This window comes from Sarcophilus harrisii, chromosome 3, assembly GCF_902635505.1.
Source record: "Sarcophilus harrisii chromosome 3, mSarHar1.11, whole genome shotgun sequence".
Lineage (NCBI taxonomy): Eukaryota > Metazoa > Chordata > Mammalia > Dasyuromorphia > Dasyuridae > Sarcophilus > Sarcophilus harrisii.
This window is the reverse complement of record NC_045428.1, coordinates 202,509,135-202,533,879: the sequence shown is the minus strand read 5'-3', so window position 1 is coordinate 202,533,879 and position 24,745 is coordinate 202,509,135. Positions and strand designations below refer to the sequence as shown.

Genomic DNA, 24,745 nt, shown 5'->3' with positions numbered 1-24,745 from the left:
ATATATATTATATATTTATACTTAAATTTATGTTTAATACTAGTTGGGTTCTGATGTTGCTGTTTATTTATAGTTCTAGAAAGAGGTTTGATGGGAAAGGAGGATAATTGTCAAATTTAACTAAAATTAATCTCAAACATTATCTGTGGATTTAAATCATCTACATTATTCTTGTCTTCTCTTAGATCTGAATAAGTTATATTTTAAACTTGTTTCCAGATTGGACTATCTATTAGAAACTGAAATTAGGTCTCTTTAATTAATATCATGCCTAAAATCACATCAAGTTTGACAAAATAAGCACTAAATGCCCTTGTATAATTTGTTATTATAAATATACATTTGAATATCTTTCTATGTCTGGCTGTTTTCTTTCAAAATAAATACTCTATGTAGTCAATATGATTGGCCTTTCTTGATTGTCCTTCCTAACTCCCCTCTGCATTGGCCCTCTCCCCATGACTTTATGTGGAAGGAGAAAACTATTCAACTCAGTTTGGAGGAAATGCAGCCTATAAATCTTTCAAACAAAATAAGCAATTCAAAAAGAAGCTTAACTGAAAGTCTTGGATCTTTAGCAATAAAATAGAACAAATCTCTTCTAATCTCTCTGTAACATTCTTACTCAAGATTTTCAGTTGGAGCCAAAAAATAAAAAGATCCAATCAGAACACAGAAGAGTGAATTCTCTGATCTTTTCAAATCCTGATGTGTATAAAGGACAAACCCCCAAAACACCAAGTTCTTAAATCACTGTAAAAGTTTTTAATCGTTCATAACATAAATTAGAATTAATATGTTTTGGGTTTCATGCAATCTTGGAAACTTTTTCCCAGATCTAAATAAAAGCTTTTGCTATTTCCTTCTGTCATCACAACAAACAGTCCAAAGCTTTACGAGAGGTGTTATTTGTGCCAGCTTCAGGGGAAATAAGCTTAAAGGGCATCCCAATGATATAGTTTTTAAATGTTTATGAAATATATAATGAAAAAATATATTCAAAATGGCCATTTATAAATCATGGCCACTGTCTGCTAGCACGAATTCTCCTTGTTCTTTAATTATTATTCATTTTCAAGTAGATTTTTCCTTTCCTGAAGCTTTTGGGGTTCATGCCATTCCACTTCCATTATCTTTGACTAAGACCTCATGTCTCAATACTCAAATTATTAGGCTGTTTTTTTCTATTTTCAATAACCCAGTTTTGCCTTCCAATTCACTTTGCACATTTCTATCGAAGCAATTAAAATGGCTCAGTGAATAGAGCTCAGGTTGGGAGTCAGGAAGAACTGAGTTCAAATCTAACCTTAGACATTTACTAGCTGTGTGACTGAGCAAGTTACTTAACTCTTAATCCAGTGGAAAAGGGAATAGCAAACCATTCTAGTATCTTTGCCAAGAAAACTCCTTAGACTTTATTGGCATGCCATGGTCCTTGGGGATAACAGAATTAAATGCAAAAGAAGAACTACAGCAATATCAGCTATTTTTGAATACTCTTGTCATTATATTCATTATGCTGCTATATTTCTCCCTGGCTTATCAGATTAAATATAAATGGCCCATGCTTTTAAATTCAATGCCTTTTTGGAGATTATCAAAATCCTTACTGCTCATGTGCTGTGTATCCTGTTTTTGCATTTTTTCCCCTTCATCTGTTTGAACAGTGGTGGAAACAGTTGGATAATATTAGGCAAATAGAAGGTTTTTATTAGGCAATGCCATATGAACAAAGTAGCAAAATTCTAAGTAGTAAAAAGTGAGGACAGTTTCATATTCATATACTCCAAAGTGGCCAGTCTGACTTGATTCTTTTAAGTGTATCTCTTATAGCTCTAGTAGATCATAATCTAAAATTGTCCTCTAACAAAGAACATTAGGATCTCATTAGAAGCAAAAACTCCTCAGTCTGGCACCCAAAGCTCTCCATAAGCTCACTCCATTTGACCCATCCAACTTTAGTTCCTGTTTATTCTACTTCCAAACCTCCTGAAATTAATTCTTTCCAAATAAGCCCATTTCCTTATTGTGTTGCCTTTATGCATGACATATATGTGTGTGTGTGTGTGTGTGTGTGTGTGTGTGCGCATGAAGTGGGGAGAGACAGAGAGATAGAAAGAGAGAGAAAATGAGTTTACTCCTGTCATAATAGCCTAAATCAAAAGAATATTTTACTGATTAAAGTTGATAATAGAAGGGCATGTTGTCAGCTCAAAATAAGTGTGAATAAATACTACCTGAAAAAATGAGCCGCTGAAAAATTCTTCCTTTCTGAATAAAAGATTTTAATTTAGTATTGCTGAAAGGCATAAGTTTTATTTATAGTTAGGGAACCCTAAAGGCAGCTAAAAGAAGGAAGAAGGAGACCTATGGTATGGTATTCTTTTCTATAAATTCCTTAAAATACTCTAGTAAAACAGTTTTCTATATTGAAATTTGTTTGTTTTTGTTTTTTTTTTAAGGAGAAAAGGAAAGAGATACTTGAATAGACACTCCTCTCTGAATATTACAGAACATTTTTGTGATACTATACTTAAAACCAATTTTCCCCAGTAATGACAGACCTCATATCTAGAACGAATTTTATCTTGAACATTTATTATCATTCTTAAGCTGTATTGATTTAGAAAATTGGCATTTATTCATTAAATTGACCAGAATGGATAATCAGTACCAATAATTGAGGACCATTGGGCTATGTTTAAGTAGTTCAGCAATGTATATGCTTTATAGTAAAACAAAAATACAATGATGCATGTAAAGTATGCTTTACAAGCCTCAAAGATACAACTATTCTATTTCCATTATAGACATACTGAATGCAGATCAGAGGTCTCTGCACTATTTGTTAGCACTTAGGCCTTTTTATATTTTATATATTCCCCAAAGTACCTAAATAGACGTGAAAATTCTAAAGTTGTTTGTTTAAATTATCTGATTTAACTGTTAAGTCTTGATCAAATCAATTAAATAACTGCTTAATAGCCATACTATTTTGTGTAACACGAAGTCCAAGGGCATGGAATTTTGCACGGATTTAATTTAAAACCAAGTGCACAGTATTCAATGTGCACATTCATTGACCCAGAACACATTTTTATAAATAGAAACAATAAATTTAAAAATGCATGAGAGCATTAATAGATAACAGATTGACTAGAGTGTTCACATACTCAGATAAGTGGGGTTCTATTAAAACATTTCAGTATATTCCTAAGTTTTTCAGCAGTATAAGCTCTACAGTAAAGTGGTATCATCAAGGAAGATATGCTTTAAAAGCCTCTAAGAAAGAGATACCCCATTACTTTATTGACATTCATATCAATGTTCCTTGGAGCTCCTACTAGCTATTACTTGGTTTTTCTCCCCTTCCCCCCCATCCAAGAAATACATCCCAAGAACCTAAATAACCCAGGAAATGCCTAATTTCCTTTGCATAGTCAATATAATTAAAAGGTGATATTGTACCTATCCAGATGAAGTGGAGATCTGGCCAGCAAAAGGGTCTTATGATCAAGGTAAATCACTAAAGTGGAATTTTTGGTTTAAATTATCTGGTCTGAGTGTTTGCATCAATCAAATCAGCCAGATGCTTGCCAAGTCTCCACTAAACTTTGTCCTGTGTGGGAACAGCCTATGTTTAGAAAGAGAGCACAAAATGCCGTGGAAACTGGCAACCTTTCTAATTCTTCCCAACAGAAACGGAAATTCCCAACACGAAGTTAGAGGATAAAAAACAAGAGTACTCACGATGATTGGGAAGCTTTCCTTCTGAGTAAATAGTCCACAACATCAGGGTCAGTCTCTAATAGGCTGATCAAAACTTCATTCTGGAGATCTGGAGGGACCTGAAGAAATAAAAACAAGTAGAAAAGAATAATAGGAGGAACAGCTTAGAAAAGTATGGAATTATGGCATATAATTTTTTTTTGAGGGACTACAGAAATAAAAGGCAATTTTAAGTATCAGAAGGAGATTATTGCTTTGAAATCATACTCTGACTCTTTGTTAAAAGGGGGCACCTTGGCTTGAGAATCCTCTGATCTTCACATCTCCAATGTTAACCATCATTATCTTTTTAAAAAATAACAGCTTTTTATTTTTCAAAATACATGCAAACATAATTTTCAAAATTTACCCTTGCAAAACCCTGTGTTCCACATTTTTGTCCCTCACTTTCCCCACCTCCCCTAGATAGTAAATGATCCAATATAGATTAAACATGTATCTTTTTAATTTAAAATTATATTTTTTCACTCAAAAATATAATTTGTTCTCTCACTCTCTTCCCTTACTCAATCTTGCCATAAAGAAAACAAGAAAAAAAAAACCTCTTGTTATGTGCATAATCAAACAAAAATAAATATCCACACTGGTCATGTCAAAAAAACACGTCTCATTCTGTACTCTAAATTCACTTCACTAGGACCTGGGGAATATATTTCATCATGGGTCCACTGGAATAGTTACAGGATGGATCAAAATTCTTCAGTTATTCAAACTTCTTTGTCTTTACAATGTTTTAGATCAGTGGTCCTCAAATTTTTGTTCTCAATATCTTTATCCCATTAAAAATGATTGAGGATCTGTCCAAAGAGTTTTTGTTTATGCAGTTTATAATTATAGATATTGATCACATTAAAAATAAAAACTAATTATGAATTTGTAGACTCTCTGAAAGGACTTCAGAGATTCCCAGGATGCTCTGGACCAGACTTTGAGAACCACTGTTTTAGACACTGTATAGATTGTTCTCCTGATTCTGTTCACTTCACTTTTTAAAAAATGGCACCATATACACAATCACTTGTGTTTTTTTCTTATTTGTTTGTTTTGCTATTACACATTTTCATACACTGTTTTCCCCTTCAGAGGTCTGGATATAAACTTAAATTGGTCATATGCAAAATCATCCTCTACTGGAGTGACCCAAGAATCTTTTTCTTAGAAGAGTTCTTTTTCTTAATTTGTTTTCACTATCCCTGTTTTTGCTCAAAGTCACTCTCTTTCTGTTTAATTGGTTTAATGAGTACTAAGACTTAATTAACCAAGATTTATCATTAGCAAAAGCCAAATAATCTTCCTCTTGTTTAAACAGAAAGTCAAAGAATGATCTCTTGGGCCTGGAAACTTTTTCTGTCCTGCGTTTAAAGTACCTTATATTATTATGGGACTTCACAAGAGTACTGGTAGAGCTATGAGTAATGGTATTGAGTCATCTTTCAGTAGTGATGAAGAGCTGAGATTTTATACTTCTTAATGGAAAGCAATTTACAAAAAAATGATGATTTTTGTTTCATTTTTTTTTAACACAGCAAAGAGCATAAACAACAACAGAAAATAGTGAGTTCCAAATAGCATTTATGTTTACTGAGATGATACTGGGTCAGTAGAAATGTACAATACAATTTTTTTGTTAAAGCCTTTTATTTTTCAAAATATATACATGGATGATTCTTCAATATTAACTCTTGTAAAACCTTGTGTTCCAATTTCCCCCCTTCCCTTATCCTTTCCCCTAGATGGCAAGTAGTCCAATATATAAACAATACAATTTTAAGTAATCCCTGTGGGGAGATTTAAGTAATACCCTGTGTGGATAAAATTGAAAGCCATAAAAAAAGGCAATTCATTAAGTGCTTACTGTGTGTGCAGGAGCTAGAGTCGAGGAATAATTCTATTTCCATTCTTCATTGGATCTATAATCTTAACAAATTATTTCCTCAAATTGTGCAGATTTCAATAATCTTATGTGATTCTTATTCATGATTTACACTAATTTTTCATTAGAATATCTACCTAACATGGTAGGGGATTTTCCTCTATGTCTTTTAACCTTTGAGGATATCACTTAGGAAATCAATATGTTTTGTTCCTTGTCCTCTGTCCATTAAGAGGCCCATCTCTTTTTCCAGTCAAAGATAATATCTTTTCTACTTCTGCAAATGTGATTACTGGTAATATATTGCAGCCTGCTTGTACTCACCCTAATTTTCCCCAATGCTCTTTAAATCAGTGACAATTTTTATTTGAACACTGAGGTCCATGATGCAAAGCCACAGAGCATCATCAGAATATACATGTTAAAATAATTTTGTTTCATGGAGCAGTGCAAAGTCATTGAAAATATATTTCCCAAACACAATCTAGCCTATCTTCTTTCTCTTGGATTCTAGGTATAAGTCACTGTTCATTTGTAGTATCTTCCCAGAATGCACACAAACACACACATACTAATGAACCAACTTGATTGGTTATACATACAAGGGTATTTTCATATTCTGGAGCAGAGATGTCAAACATGCTTGCTCAAATGGTGTGCAGCTCACAACACTCCCAAGTATAACCTGAACTAGATTATAAATTATAGAAAATATTTAAGTACATAAATATATTCATATATTTAATAAATATATATTTAAATATATGAAAATAAACATTTTAATAGTATATCAATAATGTTAATATATTGTAAAGAATATTGACAATAATGTCGATAATAGAGTATAACTAGTATATAGTTAATATACTAACTTTTTAAAGTTAGTAAAAGGCCCACAGGGATCTTCATGTATGATTTGGTGGCCCCCTATTTCTATTTGAGTTTGACACCATTGATCTATAGACAATAAATATTCATCTACCACTTGTTTTTTCCTACATGGACATTTAGGTCAAAAGCCTTTGAATAGTTAATATTCTTATATAGAAAGCCCACTTTAGTGAGGTAATGCATGTTTATAATCCACTTATGGGAAGGCTGAGAATTGTGATTAATTACACTCTGGGGTTCTAGGTTTCAGTGTGCTAAAAGCCATCTGTCATACATACAAAGTCTAGTACCAATATGGTGAACAAAGAAATAGGTTGAGGAGCTAATTTTCTGGAAGGGGGAGAGTGGAGAAGTGGATGAATGAATATATTTATATTTATATATACATGTAAAACCATTCTAAGCATACTTTTATTTTTAAAATTTAGTCTTAAAGATATATTTAAAGCACTGAAAGATTAAATGATTTACCCATGGCCATACATCTAATATGTTTCAGAGGCAAGATTTAAACTTAGGTCTCCCTGACTCCAAAGTTGATCTTCTATTTATTCTACCTCACGGAAATGAGGAAATTAAAGTCAAGGGAGGAGGAAAAAAAAGTTTGGTCTAGCCAATGAATCAATTGATAGGCAGATCCTAGGCTTCAATGGAGGTTTTGTGACTGCCAATACAGTGATCTTTCCACTCTCTCACCTTTCCTGAATCATTCATTGTGTTGTTTCTGTCCTTTTCTCTTTCTTTTCTCCTTTCCCCCCATAATTTTAATGCAGTTTCCTTGCTATATTCCAGCTAAGAAAGCCAGCTAAGGAAGCCAACTTATTGTCCTCATAGATGACTCATGTGTTCCTGTCTCTGAGTATTTGCTCATTCCATTTTCCCCAAACCTGAAACACCCCTTCTACTTCCTCTTCATTAAAACATATACCCCATCTCCTTCAAAAACCTCCCCCAAGAGCCATTCCTTTATGAAGTTTTCACATCATGACTTGGCTCCAAATTACTCTCATCATTCCAACAAACCCCCATAGAATTTGTGACAAGTTACACTAGTTTTATATATATTGTCAAATGCTATGCACATATTTCTGCTGTTCTACTCTTTAATAGTAGAATAAATATAAATATTATATATTTTATTTTTATTTTATTATATATAATTATAAATTAAAATAGTAGAATAAAGAATAGAACAAATTCTATTCTTTAAGGATTTTTAATGCCTGAAACATTGGAAAGGATTTGGGGAAGTAGTTCCAAATCCTGACTCTTCCATTTTGCACTTGCATGGCCATGGCACTTCAACTCTCTGGACCTCAGTTTCCTCATTTGTAAATTGGGGAGTCAGTCTAAATGGCCTCTGAAATTTCTTCCAGCTCTAGATCTATGATGTTATACTTTCTTACCTCTCAGTTCTTCCTTTATTTTCTTCCTTCCAAATGGAATGAGTTTAAGCTACAAGAGCATGGAATAATTTCCCATAGTATCTAGCAAATACAGTACAGAGTAAAGTGACTAGCCAATAAGAAATGTGTATGGTGTATATCTGTCGTTATTCAGTTGTTTTTCAGTCATGTACAACTCTTTGTGATCCCTTATGGGGTTTTCCTAGCAAAGATAATGGAGTAATTTGCCATTTCCTTCTCCAGCATATTTTACAGATGAGGAAACTAAGGCAAATAGGGTTACATGATTTGTCCAGGGTCATACAACTAGTTAGTGACTGTAGCCAGATTTGAACTCAGGAAGATGAGTCTTTCTGATTCCAGGTCCAGCACTCTTTCCACTACAATGCCACTTCTTATATTTACAAGTGCTACATATAGATAACAATATTGATGTAAATATGTATATCTATATGTCTATATACACATATATGTATGTATGTATATGTAATTGCTCATTTACTCTTGAGGAAAGAAAAACCCAAAACAATTATTAGTTTTGTAGCTCTTCATCAAGTTCTGTGGTTACATGCTCTGGTCCAGATGTTTTTCTATTTGTAAGTAGTACAAATGTCATGCTATCAGTATAAACAAAATTGTCCTTTCCTTTTAATCCCTGGAAGCTTGAAAAATACATTTCTTCTTCCAGGCTGGGATCATTAGAAAGAACTCCTGTACATTTTGCAGAGTTTGTTTCCTCCATTACAGCTACTTTGGAAATAAACACCATAATAAATGACTCAAAGATGACTGTTTTGTATCCTTACCAACTAGAAATTTGTATTCATAACAATTAAAGATAATTGTTATGAATGTGATTTTCAAAAACCTTTTTAAAAAGTACACATCCATGAGAAAGCTGATTTAAAAAACAAAACCTTCCCATAAAACTTTGGTTTGTACTTTCTGTTCGATGCATCTGCATTGCTTGTCAATCAAAAAAATTGGCTTTTTTTTTTAAAGCAATTTAGCAATTCTTGATGTTTCTATGGAGATGCTAAATCTACAAGTGAACTCTTTAGATCTTAACATACTGGTTTTTTTAATTGCAGAGCTGTCTCTAAAGAAAAAAAAAGTTATTTTCATTTCTCAGTCCTGTCTCAGTGAAAACCCTCCAAAGATAAGAGAATAAAACCATTCGGATTAAGAAGGCCCACCTGCAGTGGTAGTTTGTTCTCCAGAACAAATTAAAAGCCCTGAATGACCAAGGCTTCTCTCCCAGGATATATAGAGGAAGAGAGAAATAGGAGCTAATTGCAGTTTCTAAGCTGAAGTGAGGAAGTCATTAACAGAATTGCTTTGGAGGGCAGTTCCCAGGGTCCTCCAAAATCAGTCTTTGTTGCTAGAGCCCTTCCACCAGAGTCAATGTTTCTATTTTGACTAAGAATATGCTTTATTATAATTTATTTGTATATATTAATTAATATTATATTTTTTATATTTAATATATATAATATATATTTATATATATTATATATATGATATATAATATATATTTAATAACATATATTTATTATAATATAGTCTTATAATTGCCATGAAAAATGGATAAGATTCCGAGCTCTAGTGGCATTTGGGTAATTGATATAGGATGTTAGAAATCATATTTCCAATCTATAGGACCTGGAAATAAAATTGCTTCTTTCCTCTGATTAGATTATTAGGAAGTGATGATACCTACAAGGAGGAAGACTAGAGATATATGAACTATCCTCTTTCCTTTTCTGATCTCCAGAATCATCTTTTTGTGAACAATAGTTTTGTATGGGTTTTATGTTAATGTTTGAGATATTTGAAGGAGTAAGTGCCTCCTGAGAGGCAGGGAAGTGTGGATAGAACAATGGATTTCAGAATCTTACTTGTATGACCCCTTGAGAAGAACCTTAATTTGCCTGGATCTTAATTACTTTATCTATTAAAGGAGGGAGCTAAATCTGATGGCTTCTGAAATCCCTTTCGGCTCTTAATCTATACTCAAAAGCTGGATATAAAGAAGTGTTAAGTGTTAATAAAGAAGTGTTAATAACTCATATAAGGTAGGTGGGGAAACTAGGTGGTATAGTGGCTAGAGACTTAGAGTTAGGAAGATTCAGCTTCCTGAGTTCAAATCTGCTTTTAGACATATATTAGCTGTGTGAACTCTGAGCAAGTCATTTCATTTGTTTGCCTCAGTTTCCTCATCTGGACAACAAGCTGGAGAAGAAAATGGCAAACCACTTCAAATATCTCTGCCAAGAAAAAGCCAAATGGGCTCACAGAAAGTAAAAAGACTGAACAACAACAACAAAGAGGTAAGTAATAAAACTCTAAGAAGTAACATATCTTGCCTTTTTTTTAACTATAGTTAGTATCTACTGGATTTTGAAACTAATTCAACTTTCTCTTCTTTTTTTGCTATCATACAAAGTGCTTTCATTATAGATATGTGAGATTGAAAGCACTTGTTTTGATATAAACAATCTGTTGTAATCAGATCAACAAAGTCCTGATCCTATGAAACATCTGCTGGGATCACAAAATAGCTTCTTTGCAAGGTACCAATTGTGATGTGATTTTACTCATCATGGATCTCCCTTCTCCTTTTGTATTTTATTTTCTATTTTTAACCATGTAGCATCCAATGGTCTCTACCATGGCTTTGGAAATAGATGTAAAACTAAGATACCACTCAAAAAGAAATGTTAAATTAGAACCAATCCTTACAGAGGGAAATGGAAAGGGAAAGTAATTAATCTGAATAAATAACTAGATAAAAGCAACAATTAGGTTTGGGGTATTTTCTGGTTAGATTAACTGGGTATTTGCTTTGTTTCTTTTCTTGACTTTACAAGCACAAATGCTGGCCAAAAAGACTAAAGAAAAATGCAATTTGCATTAGCTAAAGAAGAGAATACAAGACAAAGCTTGGCTCAGAGGCTCTAATCCTAGAATTTGACCCTTGCTCCCACTAATTCTCCTTTGGAATTTCCCACGTGCAGGGTGCTCTTCCCCAGCTCGGAGAGATGCTGCTGTTTGATGGGAACACCCTGGCCTTCCCACATTTGCCTGCTCTATTCCAGCAATCATAGATGAATGGGGTGGGGCTTGGTTTTTTCCTCCCTTAGTCTCTGAGAAAGCAGTACTAGTAGGAAAAAATATGCTACTGCATTTTTATAATATGATGTAGATTTCTTCTGAGGAACTAAGGGTTCTGCGTAGTTTTTTCCCAAGACTAATGTGCATTTGCCCTTGTTAATAGCAGTAACACCTTTCACTGTGGTCCCCATTTCACTGCCAAAGTCAATATGGATTATCCAAGTTCAGGAGCGATTAGCTTTCAGAGAATGCCTAGTTGCAGTAAGAAGTTGCTCTTAGATTTCTTTGTCTTTTCATTTTTTTCAGATTTCATGGAAAAATCATATGAAGCTATTCACTTAAATGATTGTAGTCCTGATAAAGTGAAAAGTCATTAGCTTGATTTATTTTCAAAGACCTCCATAGGAAGTCCTTTTACCCACGTATATCACTGAATCATAGGATCAAAGATGTGGAGTTTGAAGACACTATCTAGTTCAATTTCATTTTACATACTCTTGTGATATTCCCAAGTTCATCTAAGAAGTAAGTCTCAGTAGCAGGATTTGAATCCAGATCTTCTAAATATCTTCATTTCTCTTTTCACTAGGGAGATGATTCTCCTTGGGCCCCAGTAGAAGGTATCCCCCTTTCTTTTCCTCTCATTTGAGAGCCACATAATATACAACTTTATGCTTCTGATTTTCTTTTCTCTTCAATGCAAATAGCAACTCTCTCTTTTCTTTTTTCCTCTTCTTTTCTTCCCTAATGGCATCTCTCACAATCTACTCCCCTACATTTTCAGCAAGCTAGGATCCTGAATTTGTTCCATGATAGCTGCTTTTGGAGGGGGCCACAAGCTATCACTGTTTCTCTGGTTTCTTTCCTGGATTTGTTAAGGTCTTTTTCCTTCCTTCCCCTCTCCCCCTCTCTCTCTCTCTCTCTCTCTCTCTCTCTCTCTCTCTCTCTCTCTCTCTCTCTCTCTCTCTCTCTCTCTCTCTCTCTCCCTCTTTCCCTCTTTCCCTCCCTGCCTCCTTCCCTCCCTCCCTCCCTCCTTCCCTCTCCTTTCTGTCTCTCTCTTCCTCTCCTTTCTTTCCTTTCTACCTCTCCTTTTCCTTCCCTCCCTCCTTCCTCCTCTGTCTATGTGTCTTCAAATCAAGTCACCAAGCATTTGTTAAGAACCTGTTGTGTTCCAGGAACTGTGCTGAGTACTGGGAATACAAAGAAAGGCAAAATACATCCTCTGTTTTAAAGGTACTTACAGTCTAATGGAGGACATTATGCAAACAACTAAATACAAACAAGATATATATAAATTAGAGAGAAATGTTTATCTCTCTCATATTAATTATTAATTATTGAATTAGGTTCAGGATTTTTTAAGAAGCCTATAGTTGTCCAGTCTCTGAAGGGCATTGCATCTATACAGGTTTGGATGGACATAAATTTTTTGATCAAGTTTTCCAAGACTGGGAAATTTAGAAGTAAATTACATAATCAAAATCCCCCCTTCATTGATATAGGTCTATTTCTCTTTGTAATATTCATTCTTGCATTAATTGTTAGCCAATCAAAGTTAATGCTACCCTCAGGAACACCTCCTTTTCCAAGTACATTTAAACTGTAAGCTTACCATCATAATTTGTCTTTGGCATTCAAAGGTGTCACTGATCCTTTTTATTGGTAATATGCTAGCATTATTAATAGATGATTAATTATTGAGAAACTACGTCTCTTGACCTTTTTGAACATCACAAATTGGAGACAATGTCAAAGAGAAGGCACTACCATTAAGGAGGCCTGGAAAAGAACTTTTTACAGCAGTGAGAATTTTATCTGAGACTAAAGGAAAACCTGGAGGCAGAGGAGAAGAATAGAGAGAATGGGAGAAAATCAATGAAAATGTTGGAAAATTAAATGTCTTATGTGAGGAATGGCAAGGAAGCCATAATCACTGAATAATGGCTATGTTCTGGGTTCAATGATATTAGATTAGCGACCTGTCAGTCCAGTCCATTGAGGCGTAGGAAATATACCAAGTTAAAGCCGATTTTCTTTTCTTAAAAATTTGTGCTTCTGGACAAAGTAGTATTCAAAAATATAACTTTAAATTAAAGAAGCTATTTTTGGATGGACACATATGTTTATATTAATCTAGAAAAGTCTCCAAAGCCTACATACATTTTGGTCCTGTGATTTATAAAGAGCTTGTGTTTATTTTAACATAGATCTATGTGTGTTAATTTTAATTCATTTTGCTGACAGTATCCTATTGGCCACTTGGTGAAAGATACCAGTAACTGGCACAGAGGTAACTAGAAAATCAAAGACTAAACTCTAGCAAAATTGGTAACAGTTTGAAATAAATAGACACAAATATTTTTAAGAGCCTAAGTAATACACATGCCAAAAATTTACATGAAGACAATAAAGGCTTTATCTGACAGCAGCATTACTCATCCAGAAACACAAACAGCTGTACTAATTACACAGAAATCCTTGAAGTCTTAATCAATTAATCAACATTTATTAAACACCCATTATGTATCAATCACTGTACTAAAACAGTCAAAAGTATCTGCCATCAAAAAAACTTAACAGTCTAACTGGGGAAACTACATGCAACCTATATACAGGATAAATAGAAAATAACTTAAAGAGGGAAGGCATTAGGATTAAAAAGGGTTTGGGAAGGCATCAAGTAATTTTTTTTAACTTGGGACTTAAAGCCAGAGAGCTCAGAAGTTGGAGAAGAGGAGGGAGAGCATTCTAGGCCTGAAAGACAGATAAAGTACTTAGAGTGAAGAGCTGGAGTGTCTTATTTGTAGAACAGCTAGAAGGCCAATATATCTGGATTGAAGAGTATACACTGGAGAATAAATTGTAAGAAATCTGGAAAAGTAGGAGAGGCTAAGTTATGAAGGGTTTTGAATGCTAAACAAGGGATTTTGTATTTGTTCCTGAAAGCAACAGGAAACTACTGAAGTTTCCTGAGTGAGGGATTATAGAGACATGATTAGACTAGTATTTTAAGAAAATCAGTTTAATGGTTGAATAGAGAATGGATTGGAGTGAGAAGACACTTGAGATAAGTATACCTACTACCAGACTATTGAAATAAGTGATGAGTGTTTGTACTAGACTAGTGCTGGCAATGTCAGAAGAAAGAAGAGGGCATATTTGAGAGATGTTCAAAGAGGAAATGGACAGGTCTTAGCAATAGCTTGGATATAGGATGGCAGAGTGAAAGACAGAGAGGAGTCCAAGATGATACCTCAGTTTTGAGACTGTAAGACTGAGATAATGCCCTCTGAACAATACAAAAGGAGTGAATTCAGAATCATTCACAATCTCTGCATTTAAGAAGTATCTAGTTCAACCTATATCTGAAAAAAGTTCCCATTCTACAAATATAGGTGATCATCCAGCCTTTACCCAGAGATCTCCAAGGAAGGGTAATCCACTACCCTTTGAAGCAGTTTTTTCTGCTTTTAGAATACTCTTATTATTAAGAAGTTTTTCTCTTATATCAAGCCATCCACTTAGCATACCATCTGGTACACATTAGGTGTTTAATAAATGCTTGTCAAATGAATGAGCAAACAAATACATTCCCAAATTTATTGCTTTTACTTCTGCTCAGTTCTTATTATTTCCACTTCCATAGTGAGATGTTTTTTTGAGGGCCATCTAGAAAAATGATCATAGATTTCTAGATAGAGTTAGAGAGGATCACAAAGTCAGCCATCTAGTCCAAAGCCCCTACTTTTCAGATGGAGCTAAGACAGATTACCTAAAGTATCACAAATAATAAACACCAAGGTTGGGATTTGAATACAGGTTCTCCAACTTCAGCACCAATACTCTTTCCACAGCTCTCTCCTATCAGAGCCCTTTTTCTCCATGAGAGTTTTTTTCAGTTTACATTATGCTTTGCTCCAATGTTTTGGAATAATATCAGTATTATACAGTTGATCGACCAGCTTTGTCTGCAAATGACTTTTGACTATTAAGGAAAATTAAATTTCTCCTTAAAGGATAAATAATTGAGAATATTTCAAAGAATGCACGAGAACTCTGACAGAAGTTCCAAGTGGAAAGAGTGCCCAACCTGGAGTCAGGAAGCCTCACCTTCCTGAGTTCAAATACAGTTTTAGATGTTTAGTAGCTGTGTGACTGAGCAAATCATTTAACCTGTTTGCCTCACTTTTCTCACCTATAAAATGAGCTGGAGAAGGAAATAGCAAACTACTCCATTGTTTTTATCAAGAAAATCTCAAATGGGATCACAAAAAGTCAAATTCAAGTAAAATGATTGAATAACAATATTCCTATTTAAAAGGAAGCTGGAAGATGAGTTATATTTGATTTTCTTGAGGCAAAAAAGTAAAAATCAATTGGCAAAGAAATAGTCACCTACCATGAAAAGGGTTTCATAGCTCTCGATCATCTTTTGTACGACAGCAATGATAGCTGTGCTCTCTTCTGCTCGGGCCGAACTCTGGACTGAGAACTCTTTGTCTGAAGATTTCTGCTTGTGCAGCAGGTTAGGACCAAAGATAGTGGCCAAATTAAGTGATGTCATTTTGTTCCCAGTGACCTAGGGCAACAATAACAAATATAAGTTGGTTAATGGTTTTGCTTTGCAGAGACCTTAGTAGTTCCTCAATCATTATTACTCTTTCTTTTCTGTTCAGTTTTCCTCCCCCTACATTGTCTGCAAAATTCCTATTTGATGCATCATAGTGTTTAGCACAGAGTAGACACATAGGAGACACTTAATAAATGGCTTCTGATTGATTGACTATGTGCAGAGTGGAGATGGGGCCTTAGAGGTATAGTCCAATATCCACATTACCATTTTTCAGATGAAGCAACTGATGTATAGAAGTTAAGAGACTTGCTTAAGATTATATAGGAAGTAAACAGAGACAGAATTTGAATCCAGATCCTCTGGTTTCAAAGGCAGCATTCTTTCCATTATATATCATGCTGCCTGCTAAGTACCTTTATTTTCCATTTCCTTAAGCAAAATTCATCAAATTGAGAACTAAGAGAATCTCTTTGTCTGTTCCCAATTCTGAAAATGTCTGGCAAGTTTTATGTCATGCTGCTACCTGGCCTGTAGTTAAGAAAACCTAACTTTATTCTTCTTCCTATTTATTATTCTAATAGAGTTCATATTTTACTGGCCTAGATTAGCTGGAAACCCAGGAACCCTTCTCTGATAGCTGAAAATATCATTTGCTAATAGGTGACACCCTTCATTCTTGGAATGAACTTCATTTGTCCTTGCAATCCAAGGAAATCCTGGATTAGGTTCAAAATGTCAAACTCAAGGGCTCTGAATGGTACTTTAAAAAATTGAGCTGAGACTTGTTCTTGCCTTGCAAACTACCAAGTTGGCATCTGGCCTGGCACTTCCAGCATGGTACTGTGGCTGGTTTATTTTTAGAAAGCAAGGCTGTTTTCAGGTGAATGGACCAAAGCCAAGTTCAAGTAATCTGTTGGGTAAGCAGTGGGGATTCAAGGAAAATTGTGCTTAGACAGTTGTTTCATTCCTCCCAATCCATCCAGCCCCTCTTTTGTTTCTGTATTCTTTTTAAAATGTGTCAAGGGCAGTAGCATTTTTACCATTTGAAGTTTATATGTTATGGAAAAAAACAATCAAATTTAAATGAGGGATCAAATTACAATATATAATTTCAAGGCTTTTTGAGTATTATTTTAAAGTATCCTTACAAACTCATTTCATACCTTTTAAAAAAATTTTTATAAAGAATTTACAGAATAAGAATAATCATACAATAAATATAAGCTTCCTTGTGCCCATATTCTTTTGCTATAATGAGAGTAGGAAATATTTCCAACAAGACTTCAAAAAAATTCTGGCTGCTGATCACTATATTATGGGTGTTGTGGTTTGGCAGTATTTTCTGGTTTGTTTTAGAAAAGCTGGGACAATAAAGTTTCGCAAAGCCTATAATTATTATTTAATCCTATATATATTTTTAGCCTGGGCAAAAAAAAAGTGAATGGGCATCAGATGCTTGACAGTCACATGGTTATTTTGGATGATATAGACCCATGAGGGATTATAAATATTGAATTATCTAAATCACTACTTATGTGCAGAGAAATAGTATAATCTAATGGATGGAATAGATAGGCTTTGGAACCAGCAAGACCTGGATAAACACTTAGTAATCCAGGCAATTCTAAGTTGCAATTTGTTGATTTGCATCAGTGGAGGGAGGTCTTATACTAGCAGTTCCTTACACTGATTAAATTCCAGATCAAAAGTCCAGAAACTGAAAAGACAACCTAGACAATCATGTGATAGTTCATAACCAGAGTATTTTACAATTTTCAAAATGTATTTTTTCTTATATCCCTGTAATGTGGAAAATAGAAGAAACACTGATTTTGAAATCAAAAGAAATAAGTTCACGTTATGATTCCTACTTTCTAACTATATGACCCTATAACTATATGAATCTATTCATCCCACTAACTCCTTTTTTATAAATTATGAATAATAACATTTATAATATATAATAAAATTATAAATAATATATACAAATAATAACTATTTAACTTCATGGGTACCAACGAAAGCAGATTTCAAAATGCTAAATCACTATAGTAATATGAGTTCATTGTCATTATCATCACTTGTTTAATATATTATTTATTATATTTGTTTTTGTTGATTAGTTCTGTCCAACTTTTTGTGATCCCATTTGGGATTATCTTGACAAAGCTATTGGAGTGGCTTGCCATTTTATTCTCCAGATTAAGATGAGGAAACTGAGACAAATAGGGTTAAATGTCTTGCCCAAAATCACACAACTAGTAAGTGTCTGAGGCCTCATTGAACTCAGAAAGTCTTCCTGATTTTAGGCCCAGTGCTCTACTCACTGCACCACCTAACTGACCATTATTATCATATATATTTAACCAATGAGAAAAATGAGGTTCAAGGATGTCTACTGTTACTAAGTGGCAAAGCTGAAACTCTAATCCTGGTTTCGCAAATCTAAGTTAGCATTCTTTCCAATGTACTACTGAAGATAATTTCCAGAGCAACTTTTCACTATGAATACTTGACCAATGGGATAGACAAAGGGGAGATTGTTTTACCTTTCAGATTATAGAACTCTACTGGCAGGGGATATACCTGGTGAAACAAAATTATCGCTACTAATCTTTTTTTTTCCTTTTTTATTATTATAGCTTTTTTATTTACAAGATATATGCATAGGTAATTTTGCAGCATATGGCTACTAATCTTAATATGCATTTTAACAATGGAAAGAATTAGAACGGCAAGAAGGCACTGCAGGTGAGAAAGAAAATGGGGCTCTTGTAGAGAAAACTACCATATTGGCAGCTGTTTTTTTGCAACCTATTTACAGGTTTCTAACCTAATGGTTCCACATTCTTTGGTCTCTTCCACTTCCCCAGAAAGCAATCATTTCAATGAGATCTCACCCCTCAGTTCAGGATCAAATAACAAAATTGTTTTTATTAGTAAATAGTTATTAAGGCAGATAACTATTCTACCTATCAGGTTCCAGAGTTTCAATAACAAGGTGACACAAAATTATGGATTCTAAATACTTTAATTAATATTTTTCGTAGAAGCAATTAAAAAGGTAAGAAGGCACTGTAAGTGGAAGAGAGAATTTAGGGCACATGGTATATTATATAAAAGACCTGAATTGTACACATGCTATTCATTGAGGAAATTATTCCACTTGTGATGCTTCTTTTTGTTCTCATGAGCTGTATGTTGATTTTTAATTATTATTCTATGAGGCAATTGGGTTTAAGTGACTTGCCCAGGGTCATACAGCTAGTAAGAGTTAAGTATCTAAGGCTGGAGTTTAACTAAGGTTCTCCTGGATTTGAACCACCAAGGCTGGTGATATATCTACTTACTGCCTTTATACATTGACTTTTAGAGGTAGAGAATATTTGAAATTTTTAGTAAATACCTTCACATTTTAAATGATGACACTAAGGCACTAGACATTAGAGAAGTTAGCTGACTCTTTTAGTGGGAGAGCTAGAATATGAAAGCAGGTATCTGGAGAATTATCTGGAATTCTACTCAAAGGGTTATCAAACTATGCCCACCCTTTGACCCAGCAATATCACTATTAGGTCTGTATTCCAAACAGATCCAAGAAAAAGGAAGAGGACATATATGTACAAAAATATTTATATCAGTTCATTTTTTGTGATGGCAAAAGAACTAAAAATTGAGGGGATGCTCATTAGTCAGGGAATGGCTAACAAGTTGTAGCATATGATTGTGAGAAATAAAATTATGTGATACAAAATGACTGGGTGATGGTGTTGCACAAAATATATCAAAACTTCTATGAACTGATGCAAAATGAAATGAGAAGAACCAAGAGATCACTGTTCACAGTAATAATAATGTAATTGTATCAGCTATTAAAGATCTGGCTACTCTGATCAATACAATATTACAAGATAAAATTCCAAAGCACTTCTGATGAAAAAATCCCAGCCATCCCCAAAGAGAGAATTGATGAATTCTGAATGCAAATTGAAGCATATTTTTTCCACATTCTTTTAAGGGTTTTTTTTCTTTTTTGTGTGATAATGACTAATATAGTTTTACATGGTTTCATATGTATAATTTTGTTATATTGTTTACTTTCTCAGTAGTTGGGGGAGGGGTGGGAGGAAGAGAAAGAATCGAGAATTCAAAATTTAAAAAGAAAAAAATGTTGAAAAATAAATTAATGCATCTTTAAAGAAGTTAATTAAAGAATAGAAAGGCTCATTGGTTATATCTCATGTCAACCTCTCTCTCTCTTTCTCTCTCTCTTTCCGACATACTATATATATAGTAATATAATACATGCTGATATGTGCATAAATAGTAATAGAATATATGTTAATCTGGTGTGTGTGTGTGTGTGTGTGTGTGTGTGTGTATTTCCCTTTCATGAACAAATCAAGAAACAGCATGACATAATAAAGAGAATGATGGATTTGGGAGTCTGAAAAATTAGGTTCAAATGCAGCATCAGATACTTGCCTCAATTTCCTAATTTATAAAATCAGAATAATAATACCTATGAAGTTTACCTTAAAGAGTTGCCCGGCATTTTATCATGATCATTTAAATAGGAATATCAAAAACAGAGTAGCAGAAGTTATTCTAGCTTTCCTAAATGACTTTCCATTATTTTTGAATTGATGTCTTTCTCCCTTTCCTACATTATTTGCAAAATATCAAATAAATGAATAATAGCTTGAGGTAGGATTCTTCTTCCTGCCCAAATCATATGGAATAATATAAAACTTTTACTATATCTGTAGTTCAGAAGTCAAAATCCAGTCACATAAAATCAAAGATGTCAAATACAATGTGATCTGAACCAAATTAAAATGTCATTTGAAACATCTTCCTGAATTCAAATCTACCCTCACTCTATTGCCACAGTTTCCTCATCTTGAATAGGAGTTGGCAAATGAAATGGCAAACTACTTTAATATCTTTGCCAAGAAAATGGCTAATAGAGTCATGAAGAGTTGGACATGATTGAAACTACTGAATAACAATAAAAATTTGTATATACCTTATAAGATTTATACATTGTCTCTATTATTAGAATATTAGCTACTTAAGACCAGGGACTTTGTTTTTGTCTTTGTAATTTCAGCATTTAGTCCTTAACAAATTCTTCTTAATTAAATGATTAGCCCCAGGTAATAAGTAGTAGCCTTATCAAAGATGGACAAGCTAGCTTTCATAGCAAACTAATTCCCTAAATCCGGAAATATAGGACTTCTAACTTTAAATCTTCTATTTTTTTTTCTTTTCAAATGGTACTTATTTTTTCCAATTACATGTAAAGACAATTTTAAACATTCATTAAAAATGAGTTCCAAATTCTCGCCTTCCCCTCCCTAAAAAGATAAGAATTTTAAATTGATTATATATGTGCAATTTTATAAAACATTTTCATACTGGTCATGTTTTGTAAGAAAAAAACAAAGTAAAAAAGAAAATAAACCATGAAGAAGATAAAGAAAGTAAAAATAGTCTGCTTTGATCTGCATTCAGAATCCATCAATTTTTTCTCTGGATGTGGGTAGCATTTTCCATTATGAGTCCTTTGGAATTTTCTTAGATTATTATATTGCTGAGAAGAGCTAAGTTATTCCTAGTTGATCATCACATAATATTGTTAAAGTTTCTCACTTTAAAACTTTAAACTGCCTGTAGAATTTCTGGATACTCAATAGATGTGAAGAAATAGAAAGCTGCAATAAACAAGGCTATTTTTTCTTTTCTTTTTTTTTTCTTTTTGCTGAGGCAATTGGGGTTAAGTGACTTGCCCAAGGTCAATGGACGTGTTAAGTGCCTGAGGACAGATTTGAACTCAGGTTCTCCTGATTTCAGGGCTGGTGTTCTATCTACTGCAACACATAGCTTCCCTAAACATGACTATTTTTAAATAAAAGAACTAGAATTATCCCTTCCACAGTGCAGGAATGAGATATGGGATTGGAATGGGAGGGGGTCAGGGCACAGCTCCCGTACTATCTGGAAAATCCTCATAAATTTTTTTGGCCCTCCCTTTTTATCAGAGAAGTCTGAATTATCGTGGTATTAAAATACAAATGTTGCTATACAATACTATACTATATTTTATGTATTTCTGAGTTTTTTCTGTGCTGTTTGTTGGCTTTTGTGTGTCCTCTATGGCTCCCATAAAACTCACTCTCTCCAATTCCTGTTTAACTTCTTATGCTGACCAGAGATATATTGGAACTTGAATTGGGAAAGTTGCCATAGGAAAGGGATACTTGTATATTAAATGAAACATTCCATTCTCCTCTTCAAGTACGAGGATGGATTTTGATGGGGAGGAGGTATAACATTGTTTTCTCACCAAAGTGAAACAATAATAGTTCACATTCATATAACAGTTTACCATTTACAAAGGACTGTTTATAAGAAATACAGATGCATTGCTTATTATTTTTGCAAATTATGGAACTGAAGTTCAGAGACATATTAAGAAGTCAGGCTCATTAGTTAGTTAGTCTAGTATTCAATAAAGCATTGATCCAAACCCATTATCTCGAGTCTACCTTGAGCATTCTTTTCAATACACCATGCTTAAGAAGACTGTTCTCATACATACTTTTTCTTGGCTTCTTCTTCTAACTATATCTTCCAGCATCCCTAGACAAAAGTAGGCAACTCTATGCAGCTGCTGACGTAAGTGTATAGATATACAGTTATTGTGAATTATCTTCAAGAGACATCTAGTAGATAGAGCACTGACTGGACCTTGACTCAGAAAGCCACAACATCAAATCTGGCCTTCCTAGCTGAGTGACCCTGGCCCAAATTATGTAACCTTTGTCTGCCTCAGTTTCCTTATCTGTAAAGAAAGGCAAAACAATAGCACCTACCTCACTCTGTTGTTTGGGGGTCAATGAGATAATATTTATAAAGTACCTGGCACATAATAGATATTTAATACATGTTTGTTTCTTCCTTCCTTCGAGTGCCCAGCAGTATGCCAGACAGCATGCAATAGAGAACCTGGCCCAGACAGATAAGAAACTACTTACTCAGAAGATTAACAAATTCACTGGATAGGGAGTATCAATTCTTGTATTCTCTCTTACTCTCTTTTTCCACCATTTGGGCCATTTATGTGCAATTTTTAAATTTTGGGTCTCCCAGACCCACAATCTTCCACACAGAAAGAAAATCTTCCTCAATGTATGGAGTAAAATATCACTACTTAAAACATGTATAATAAATTTTCAAACAATCTTCTAACTCAGGGGACAATATTCTAAAGAAGAGGTCTGGCCACATAAACTTCCCCATTCAATAACCTCCTGTGATTCCCTATTATCTCCAGGATCAAACATAAAATCTTGTGACTGACTTTTAATTCTCTTTTGGGCATTCACTGATAATCCACAACATTCAAAGCTATACAAGGATACTAGTCTTTTTGTTCTCTGAATATGATATTATCTTCTGATCTGGGTATTTTCACAGACAGTACCCCACACCTGGAACTCAGTGCCTCCTCATCTCTTCTTCCTGTCTTCCTTCAAGTCTCAGCTAACAGCAATATTATTTTATGAATAACTTTGAGTGAAGAAGCTATTTTAAATCTTATAAATACCCCTCTTAATTATATGGATATGAAGGAAGATAACTATCCGTGTCTAGAGGAAGAACTAATAGATAGAAATATATATAGAATGATTTTTAAAATGCACATATACATATATGTATATCTCTTTCTCTGTTTGTATAATATACACACATATTTGTGTGTAATGGTAGACATATTTAAGATGGAAGGGGAAAGAAAAAGAAAAGAAAAAAGAAATTTATATAACTTTATCATATATATTATATACATGTTTATATTAGTTATATATTTAAAATAATAGCAAGTTGAACAATAGCAAGATTTGCAGTTTCATGTATAATATAACTTTTTAAATTATACCATGTTATGGTATATTTTTTATTTCATAAACTTAAAATAAATAAAAAATATTTAAAAGTCTGAGCTAAAGTTCCAGCCTTGACAAAAATGCTTTTGGCAATTTTTAATTTTATTTTTACACCTTGTCTCCGAGATTATTCTCAATTTATCCTCTATTTCTTTTGTTTAAAGTACTTAATTATTTGTAAACTGCCATTAGATGTTGAGCTCCTTGAGAGCTAGAAGAGGTTTTATTTTTTTCCTTTCTTTGTATCTCCAGCACTCAGTACTATCATTTATCTATGGTAATCCCTTAATAAATGCTTGTCAATTGACTGATTAACTTTGAATTCTTCAAAGGAACAGTGAGAAGCATAAGATTGTTTGAACCATATGTACAGTGGAAAGAGTATTCACTGGCTCTGGATTCAGAAGACCTGCATGACCTCGGACTCTCCTGAATTTTAGGTTCCTTAACTGTAAAATGAGAAGTCTAATTGGACTATATAACTTCTGAGGTCTCTTTTAGCTCTAGTGCTGTGATCTCATGAGATGAATGACATTACTTTAAAACCGAAGGAATGGACTAAAAAACATAGTCATCTTCCCCAAGTAAATTCCCACATCATGGTTGTTAACGGTTTTTAAAAATATTCTTCAAATATGTGAATTACACAAACCTCTCCCAAAGCCTGAATTGAATGAACATACCTCTTGTCCATCTTTGTTGACATTGTCTTCTGCATGTCTGGCCACTGTGGAAAGGAACTGCAACAATCTATGGAGAGTGTCACAATTGCAGGGAGGTAGAAGGTAGATGAGAAGCTGTAAGGTGCTCAGCTGCTCCTCAGGATCTAACACTAAGGCAAAGAAAAAAGCAGGCTAATTCTAAAAAGCAATAAACGTGATTAGACATCTGCTATATGGCAGGCACTTTACTAAGTGCTGAGGATACAAGAACAAAGAATTAAACAATCCCTACTTCAAGGAGCTTAAATTATTAGGGAAGGGAGGTAAAAATTAAGCACAAAACAACTATAAAGTTAATAAATGTAAACAAAATATTGTTAGATATAAGAATTTGTAAAGGAGGATGTTGGCTACTGGTGAATTAGAAGACACTGTATAGACTAGAAGTTTTTAACCTTTTTGCATGATAATCTAGTAGCTTCTTC

General features: G+C 33.8%; 1 protein-coding gene across 3 annotated transcripts in view; it reads right to left on the bottom strand.

The window, feature by feature from the left end:
- The window catches only part of ARHGAP6 (Rho GTPase activating protein 6), a 580,691-nt gene that overhangs the window by 14,454 nt on the left and 541,492 nt on the right, over positions 1–24,745 (bottom strand). For all 3 annotated transcript variants that reach the window (XM_003765584.4, XM_023500347.2, XM_031959003.1), the window contains exons 8-10: positions 24,282–24,430; positions 15,473–15,652; positions 3,751–3,848 (exon numbers count right to left, since the gene is read on the bottom strand). In XM_003765584.4, coding sequence (XP_003765632.1) covers positions 3,751–3,848; positions 15,473–15,652; positions 24,282–24,430 — 427 coding nt within the window. The remainder of the gene's footprint in view (positions 1–3,750; positions 3,849–15,472; positions 15,653–24,281; positions 24,431–24,745) is intronic.